The sequence below is a fragment of the Mya arenaria genome, chromosome 15, assembly GCF_026914265.1.
Source record: "Mya arenaria isolate MELC-2E11 chromosome 15, ASM2691426v1".
NCBI lineage: Eukaryota > Metazoa > Mollusca > Bivalvia > Myida > Myidae > Mya > Mya arenaria.
In genome coordinates this window covers 50,864,393-50,874,646 of record NC_069136.1, presented here as the reverse complement: position 1 = coordinate 50,874,646, position 10,254 = coordinate 50,864,393, and the positions used below count along the sequence as shown (strand labels likewise).

Genomic DNA, 10,254 nt, shown 5'->3' with positions numbered 1-10,254 from the left:
TGTATGCACTCTATGAGACTACTACTGTTATTTAAATATTAGAAGAAGCAATGTGCTCAAACGTGTCCCTTAGTTTTCTTTGACCTTTTTCGGAATGACTTTTTTGTTTGATTTAAACGTGACAAACAGAAAAAATCTTTTACTTTTAAGGTTACTCCTTATTTAAAGTCGGAAGCCAATTTTACTGAATATATATTTAGGGTATAAATATCATTTACTGACTTCAAGATTGTAACCGTGTATTTAATAGCTGAAAACGATCAAATATTAAATGACTGGTGGGTCCTAAATGACGATAATATTAAAAGGTAGAAATACTGTGTTGTATGCACCTTTTTTAATTTAAACAAGGTATATTTCATAAAAACCATTGTTTTCGATATTTATTTATCCTTTTCGGTAAATACAATCAATTGTATTAATTGTGGTTCTGCTTATTTGGGAGTAAGAGCACATCTTCAATGTGCGTGGCTGTGCCTTTAAATGTTTACAAAATATCATAACTACCCTTACCACTTTTGTCAATAGGTTCATACGTTATACAAATCGATTCGCAACGTACACATTAACAGGATTCAAAGCAATTGAAAACATTAATTAAACGTGGAATATCACATCGAAATGCAACGGAAAAAGACAAGATCGCATTTTGGTGATAATTTTGATCTCGGAACAAGCCTTCTACCCAGTTCCCGCAGTCTGATGAGGAAATTTAAAATGAAAAAGATAATACAGTACCTGGTGTTCGTGATTGGAGCGTTTATATTATATTCTGTTTATCAAAAGATGAACATCGTAAGTGTTATTTTTCATGAAAATGTTTCTGTTTCTCTCGTTATTACATTGACCTTTAAAAAAAATATTTTGTATATTTGTATTTTTTATCATAAAATGGTCAGGTTCTATCAAATTATTTTTTGGTTAAAACACATGTATGATTATATGAAAAGAACATGGATTGCCAAACCGATTACTTCTCACATGCTATGATGGCTATTTTAATAACCTTTTACATTACATTAGTTTTTCATGTTGTGAGTTTATTACAAAGATGGACCTGCACCAACAATTTTAAAATATAACCAGATGTACTATATAAAGGGAGCAAATCATGCTAATTTCAGGCTAAAGAAAACGATAGACACCCAAGTGATAGTAATTGGAAAGTCAGTGAGTCGAATTTGGTTGATGTGCCAAGCGATGAGAAACATGAAGAAATAGCTAACAGACGTGTAAAAGAAGAAATCAATAAAGTTTTTGAAGATTTCAAACAACAACAAGCAGACAAGAACGCTGAAAAGGTTAAGAATATAAGATTAAACGAAGATGACTTTGGGAATGATATAGACGATGGTCGTGATGATATACCGGACAATGATAAACCATTTTATGACGACGATGTGGAAACTGGTGATGACGTATTTGGAAATAATGAAGATGAGTCAAATAATGATGACAATGCTGGTGGCAAAAGAAAAGATTTTGGTGATCACTTTGAAGAAGTGGTGCAGGACGCGTTTGATGAGATAAATGAAGAAGAAGAGAAAGAAGATTTAAAATTGGAAAAAGAAATCGAAGAAAGACTGGCTGATGTGCTAAAAGACGCTGTTGATGAAGTGGCTGAAGATGAGGCAGAGAAGGGCAAGGCAGACAAATATGACGCGGTAAGTTGGGAACTACTGCTTGAGGCAAGCGGTAAATAAGCGAGTTCATTAGCAGAATCTTACCTTTTTTATAATTGTGTACCAAGATTAAAGATCTCTCTCAACTTTTTCCAGACAACCCTGCGTAAATTAAAAACAACAAAAACGCCACTATATATATTTTGCATTTACCAAACTCGATACCATACTGTAAAGTAGCAACTTTGTTTTAATGGAACAACTAGGCCGTAACAAGTTTATCAAAATAAAGAACGTACTAATGCGGCCTTATGGCTCACACAAACATAAATGGACTATTCACTGAACGGCACTCAAACAACAAACTTCAATTAATATTAAAGATGGGATGAGCTTGTCTACCCGCAGATGGTCAACCTGACCGTCTTGACCACAAATGCAGTGAAATATCTTTTGAATACACGAATTTGTCATTTGCAATATGTTATAGGTCAATCAGAAAGTGGGTGTTCCGTTAGCAGATCAGCGAGAAGTGCAGGTGCCCGAGGTCAAGGACGTATTTGACAAGAAGGAGTACAAGGTGGCCGTCAACAATATGGGTACGTACTTTAAATTTGAACTTTTCTGCTATCTCTGTCTGAACATAGTACTAGTAGTATGTCGTATACTATCGATATAGGCATGGGCATAGCTATTCCAGTGAAGTATGTCATATAATATCGGTATAGGTAAGGACATGGCTATTCCAGTGTAGTATGTCATATAATATCGGTATAGGTAAGGACATGGCTATTCCAGTGTAGTATGTCATATAATATCGGTATAATGTATGGGCATAGCTATTCCAGTGTAGTATGTCATATAATATCGGTATAATGTATGGGCATAGCTATGCCAGTGTAGTATGTCATATAATATCGGTATAATGTATGGGCATAGCTATGCCAGTGTAGTATGTCATATAATATCGGTATAATGTATGGGCATAGCTATTCCAGTGTAGTATGTCATATGATATCGGTATAATGTATGGGCATAGCTATGCCAGTGTAGTATGTCATATGATATCGGTATAATGTATGGGCATAGCTATGCCAGTGTAGTATGTCATATAATATCGGTATAATGTAAGGACATGGCTATTCCAGTGTAGTATGTCATATAATATCGGTATAATGTATGGGCATAGCTATGCCAGTGTAGTATGTCATATAATATCGGTATAATGTATGGGCATAGCTATTCCAGTGTAGTATGTCATATAATATCGGTATAATGTATGGGCATAGCTATTCCAGTGTAGTATGTCATATGATATCGGTATAATGTATGGGCATAGCTATGCCAGTGTAGTATGTCATATAATATCGAGTCCACCATGAGTCGCAGGTAGACCTGAAATGACTGTTTCTAATGTAAACAGAAACTAGTATAGCGTTACTATAAAAGGACAGTTATAAGCAATATTCAACATTTGAATAGTCAGTTTAAGAATATATGTTAAAGCAAAACAAAGAGAGCATGAATAGTATCTTAAGTAAGGAAACAATTCCAGATACTTGTTCCAAAAATACTCCTCTTTCTTGCCAGGCCGCCGACTAAACCCTTTGGAAATCAATCAACTGAACGGGAAGGCTGCCTACGAGGCCAAGAGGAAAGACGATGACCACGAGTTCCCTCCCTTCGTTACCGCCGCCAGACAGTCCCAGATAAAGGAAGTGACGCAGCTCGTGGCCTCGTTACAGCACAACCTACCGAGCAGAAAGATATACATATATGACCTTGACCTTACCAAAGACCAGAAGAAACATGTAGGTCAATTTTTTGAATTATAAATACAATGCCGTGAAACTATCATTCAAAAACTCGCGGCTCTTTGCATTGCGATATATTTTATAAATATTGATCATTATCATCGTAAACAAATGTGACACAGAAGATCCATTTCCGCTGTTAACATGATTTTCACAGTATTTTTAGATGCTTTGTTGCACTTAGCTACACGAAAACTTCTTCCAATGGTTAAAATGTGTCATTCGGAGTTATTTATACTTTTCCCTTTTTCATAATCTGATCGAAGACCGAAACTTCATTTGTTCAAGCTATGGCCATTTGTAGATATTTCTCTTTACTAGTATTCCAAATTCTAAATTCTGAATGAAAGCTGTTCTGTTTTAATTGTTTTGTGACTCATTTCATGTATGCAAAATCATTAACTCTGAAAAATAACTTTTTTGGTTATTGATTGGTATACAATCATGTATGAACATATCTAAACTGTTCAATTACAATAGAATAACGTTGAAGTACCAAGTTTTGAGGTACTGTCCCAGCAAATGAAAAAAAAAAACAAAAGATTTATAGAAGCAGTATACCGCTGGCATAGTTAAATACGTCACCTCAGATTATGCTTAAAACTAAATTTAACGAGTCAAACTATTGTCGTAGGGTATCCGATGCACAACACACTGTTTTTATTTCATTGAGCCATTGGCCACAACCTGGTCACCCCATGCAATGGCGGTATTATTGGAAATGATTGCTTACTAGTGACTGATAATTATGTGTAGTAATCGAAAATAGCATGACAGATTACGGTACGGCAGTTTGTAAGTTTCTCTTTTAATTATTTTTTAAAACTAAAACCGGAATTTAAATGACCAATTTTTTAATCGCTCAATGTCGAAACACAGTGATCGTGCTATTTGTAATGGTAAAGAACTTCTAAAAGGGCGGAGCTAGGATTTTACGTTAGATAGGGTGTACTCAGGGGGCGTAACTTTCTGACTTGCGCCTCTCCCTAAGAACCGAAATTTATATAGATTAAAGTGTTGGCATGGGGTAGGGAGGGGGGGGGGGCTTGCGGGTTCTCCCCCAATTTTCTTTTATCAATTTATAATCCGAAATGGTGCATTTGGGGCGTATTATATTACTTTTCTATTATCTCCTTTATTGATATAAAATATAATCTTGGGCGATTTTTAAGGGGGGCGGTTGGGTGCGCACCCCCATGAATCCGCTAGCGGTTTATATTCTTCCTCTACAAATAAGCCCTATCGAATGATACAAACATTATACGGACATCAACATTTCTCTTTATTGTACATAGGATACCTTAAAATTGCTTAAGTCCTTCCTAACTGATGTACTTGTTCAAGAGTATATGTAAAGTACAGAGGCGGTATTCATAAAACTTCTTAAGTCATTTCCTAACTTCAGTCACTTTCCTAATTTTTGCATCTCTTTAGTCATATGAAACAAAAACATAAGAATTTTATTTTCATTGACCCTTTTTTAAAAGCATACTTTAATGTTAAAACCGCTTATACAATACATTTCTTTTGGTTTGGCTATGAACATTTTAAGAAATCGACATAAGTTAGGTAATGGCTTAAAATGCTTTATTAAATTCGGCCCGGGACTCTGAACGTATTATCTATATGTTACAGCTGATGTCCTACTGCGGTGTTCGAGTGCGGCTGTTTATGAAGAAATTGTTTCCATCCTATGTCAGTAACCTGGACGATATGCACTGGAAACCACTCGTCATGCAGGTGCGAAATCCACCTTAAATTATTTGTATGCGAATAGAAGTGACTTATACTGTAACTGGAGAAAATTAGAAATCTCATCCAACGTTTGAAATCCCATAAGCTATGTTTACGAACCAGAGCCCCGTTCAATAAAGAGCATAAGGCTAACATCATTACTTTCTCCACTCTGTTTTTGGCATTATTATAGATTATGCCCGTAATTTTAAGTATGTCCCCGAGCACTAATTAGCATCGTAAGGTTAACTACAAAGATATCTTAATGAAACGGGACCCTGGGCCACAAGTCAAAAATAATCTTAGTCGTTTAAGAGTGCTCGTGTTCAACTGTACAGTAATTGGCATAAACTATGTGATAATGACCTTACATGTATCTATAGAAACGCAGCCTACGCCAGAAACGGAGTAACGCCTAAAATGTTACGATCTTAAGTCTAGGATCTTTATGGATACGCAACCCAGGCGCGGGTCCAGGAATTGACATTATAGGGGGCGTTACTTAGGGGGCACAACCTTCTGACATTCGCCTCCCCATCAGAACGGAAATTTAAATGGTTAAAATGTTGGAAAGGGGGTTTGGAGGATCAGTAAACTGGGACAATTGGTTTGAAAGGAAGACGCTCTGTCGAAATGCAGCGCGTATTATTGACATGAACTTGAATGAAAGATATTTGTATTTTTTCGTTGCATGTTGCATAAGTGGTTTGGTTTGTTCCACTGATGATGTTTTTCCATGTCTCTTCAGACGGCCCTCGCCGAATTTGGCCACATAACTTGGATCAACCCTCAGTTCCGGTTGGGTACACAAGAACTTGCCCCACTTCTGCACGAGTCTCACGAACTCGGTATTATGGTGGTCGGACAGAGTGCTAGCTATTCCACTTACTCCGCAACTCACCCTAAAATGCTCGAATTTATCCCGTCTGACACGGAAAAACTTTCGTTCCATCCACACATTGAAATTCGCGCCATTGTTATCCACAATACAGATGACGTACATCAGCACGTGATGAAGATGTTTGCCGCATGCGCACTGGAGGAAAATTGTTTGGCGCCACCTGGTTCCAAACGGCAGTGCAAGTTTGATTTTACAGGCAGAAAACCTGCAGATTGTCACAGATACGATGAGTCTGCGTTGAACATATTGTTGAAAAATTGGTTTGACTTTGATATGAACAAGTTTGCAAGGAGAAACAATTATTTCCGACCATATGATAAGAATTACAAGCCGAAGTTGAAAATATGTCGAAATATTCAAGACATTAGAGAAAGTGAGCTTTAAAGCACTTGTAGTACCCAGGAAATGGTATGTTACTAACTCGGTGGACGTCAAGTGGTCCTAGTTTTCATACAAACATGTATTTTGTTGATTCTTATTAGCCTATTAGTTATCCGTGTCCGTCGTGAAAGGCCAAAAAAAAGTTCTTTGTTACAAGTTACATATTTAAAAAAAGAAGGGTAAGTAGATAAGCATTACTTTTTTTTTGAAACCGGGATTCTGTACCAAACCGACCTATATTAGGGTGTATCAGTATTGCAGAAAATTATCAATAACTGCAGTAAACATATGTAGATTTATTGCCTTGATTATTGTGCCTTTGAAAAGGATGTGTGCTCGTTTTAATAAAGTATCTTAGTCGTTACTAGTTACTCAGTGTGTACAAAACAGTATGAACTTCACAAATGGCAAAACAGTTTTATCTCCTCAGCTTTGTGTTTATTTTATACACTAGCTTAAGTTCTATTTACTCAAATAAGTTGCAAAATAATGACTCAATGATACTAAGACAATTTCAATTTCCGACTAAAATCAACAAAGATCTTTATAGAAGCGGTTCATGTGGTTTCGATTGTATAATTCATATTAGTTCATGGTCTGCCGCAATGCAAAAGTGGGTTTGAAGGACCACAACAGATTATTGCATATATATAGTTGTTGACTATAAATCAAATATCTATTTCAAAAACATTACATTTTCAGAACCTGCAAATATGTATGCTGTAAAATGTGCTAAAAAAAGTTTGTTTTAAGCATTGTTTTTTTTTATCAACTTAAAATAAACTATTGTCCAAAAATCAATATAAACGTTTTTGCATTTAAAACATGTTTTGTTTGTTTTATATTATTTAGCTATTGAATGTTAAAATTTGGTAAATGATGAGTGATGAAATAATTCCGTGACCCGTTTCCCCATTCCGTTACTCGTGCGCCTCATTCCTTATTCGTGTTACCAATTTCGTCAAACGTTCGATCCATTATATAACTCGTTCAACCCATTCCGTTCCGCGTGCGACTTATTCCGTTACTCGTGCAAACCCATTCCGTTCCTAGTGCGACCTATTCCGTTACTCGTGCAACCCAGTCCGATACTCGTGCAACCCATTACGTTTCTCGTGCGATTCATTCCGATACTCGTGCAAACTATTACGTTTCTCGTGCGCCTCATTCCGATACTCGTGCAACCCATTACGTTTCTCGTGCGACTCTCACCGATACTCGTGCAAACTATTACGTTTCTCGTGCGACTCATTCGATACTCGTGCAACCCATTACGTTTCTCGTGTGACTTATTCCGTTACTCGTGCAAACCATTACGTTTCCCGTGCGACTCATTCCGATACTCGTGCAACCCATTACGTTTCTCGTGCGACTCTCACCAATACTCGTGCAACCCATTCCTATACTCTTGCGACTCATTCAGATACTCGTGCGATCCATAACGCTTCTCCAGCAGCCTATTCCGTTGCTTGTGCCACGTTTTCCGTTTCTCCTGTGACAACATGCTCATAGTTAGCTTTACGTTTGGGTTAGCTAAAAAGGTTGAATGTTCAAAATGTAATCAGACAGAAAATGTTGTAAGCAGAACAGTTGGGTGAAATATTTTAATATGTAGGTCAATAGGTCACAGTCAAGGTTATCCAAGCACAGTTTTAACATTTGATTTCTGTAATCATTGTTCAAATTGCATTGCAGTAGTTGAACATAAGAAAGAATATCAAAAGGGTGGCGCTAGCTTTGACCCCTTGGGCATAATTTGAACTTGGTAGAGGACCATCATCTGAAGTGTCTCTAGGAAACCTGTGAACCCCGGAGTGTGGCCAGTTTAGACCAAATGCATAAGCAATTGTGTTCAGACGATAGCACGAACAACGGACACTGCACCATCTCATAAGCTTTTCTCGCCTTTGACCAGTGGAGCTAAAAATCAACAAACCGTCTTAAACTTTAATTTTCGCCGCTTTAACAAAGGCAAGGGAGAGTAAAACAAAAACAAGAGGGATTAGATGACCCTAAATGGCTTACCTGAGTGAAATGTTAAACCTGTTTTTGTTATGAAATTGAATGAGTTTGATGGTGTATGGCAATGCAATATGATTAACTATCAATAATGAATTAGTATTGTCAAATTGTGTAGTGGTGGTGTTGTTTTTACGTGTTGATATGTTTAGGTGCCTGCACACCGACATGATTTAATTCAGATGCCTGCACACTGACCAGACTTGATACTGTTGCCTGCACACTGACATCTTGAAGCAAGTGGTTGAGCCAAAGATGCCATCACATAATTAGAGTTTCATTGATGTGAAGCTTAAACATCTTCAATGTTTTCCCTACATTAGGTCTTTTAAAAACTCATAAAAAAATAGCATCTATATTCTATATAGATTTTTGTTTCCAAAATTGAACAAATGGTCAAAATAGTAATGATATCTAAGCTCAATACCTCTCACGTTCATCAATGTTTACCCTATCTAAACAACTTATAAATTGATTAAAGTATAAAAGTAATTATGTATACAATTTGGTCCAAATATTATCAATCACCTTTAAGAATTTAATATAAATAAGAACCAAGGCACTTAAAATTTACAAAAAAACATTCTATAAACCCTACCTCCAACGTACACACCATAAGCTTCCTTACGAATACATGCATTAAATTCTTGTTTATATAAGATGTTGGTATTTAAGTTTATTTATATTCTTTCTCGAGCAAGGCCAATTCTGCGAGTGCTCCGATAAGAGTGTTAGTCATACTAGGTTTTTGGGGCATAGTGCACAGACAAAATATTACTATGGTTAAAGCTACCCTGGATCTGTGTAAAGCACTATCACTCGGGGCCATCATTTAACGTCCCTCCCGAAAGACGATTAGTATTTAAGTCGTGCGGCGGGGAATCGCGCATGGATTGGCAGACAAGTGCGTAACCACTAGACCATGGATCCGCCACAATGAGATGTTATAACTATCAAAGCAAAATATAGGACTATGTACAATCTAGTTCAATGGAAAAGTCTGATTATTAAATTCATTATTAGGTTAAACAAAATGTACTTCTACAAAATAAAGACATATAATACTTACTTTAACCAATAAGTCTTTAAGAAGGACAATAATTACCCTAAAAGAAACTATTTTGACTTTTGAGGAATTCATCATGTTTCTAAAAATGGACAAGTATTCCATAAGTAAGATACAAGAGTAAGGGAGACAATATAGTAAGATTTGCTGCCCTTGTTTCTAGAGGAAACTACATATCTATCAGATTTTAACAAAATAATTTTGACAGTTTTTACCCAGAACAATGTCACAAAATTGCTGCCCTGGCTTCAAGAGTAGTCATAACTATCAGATTTTAACAAAATGCGTTTCTTATATACGCCTACCGGGTACTTGTTACCCCCGTGAAGTGCAAGTTTTCAAAGATTCCCCTATATAAGTATGTAAGAAGCTTGTGATCCCCGGGGCGGGGCCAGCTTTGACCCCATGAGCATAATTGGAACAAAAACTTAGAAGACGACTACTAGACAATGTAATGCACTATATATCTAAGCTCTATGCCACATGGATTTTGTCAAGATTATTGAAGTTATTCCTTTCGGATGCCACGGCAACCAGAATTCATTTCTTTGAACAATTTTGAAAGGGCACCACCCAAAGAACATCCCCGTGAACTTTCATCAACATTTTCCAGGCGGTTTAGGAGGAGATGATGTTTACAATCAAGTGTTGACGTCGGACGACTGGATACCATACATAGACGGATCACAATAGCTCACATTGAGCAAAGTTGAGCTA

The 10,254-nt window shown here is 36.7% G+C and overlaps 1 protein-coding gene across 1 annotated transcript; it reads left to right on the top strand.

Annotated features, from left to right (window-relative positions):
- The first annotated feature begins 552 nt into the window (after positions 1–552).
- Positions 553–7,270, top strand: LOC128219526 (uncharacterized). Its single transcript, XM_052927337.1, has 6 exons — positions 553–795; positions 1,125–1,664; positions 2,113–2,221; positions 3,213–3,433; positions 5,072–5,176; positions 5,919–7,270. The coding sequence occupies exons 1-6, from the start codon at positions 622–624 to the stop codon at positions 6,453–6,455; spliced, it is 1,686 nt and encodes a 561-aa protein (XP_052783297.1). The 5' UTR covers positions 553–621; the 3' UTR covers positions 6,456–7,270.
- Positions 7,271–10,254: the final 2,984 nt, after the last annotated feature.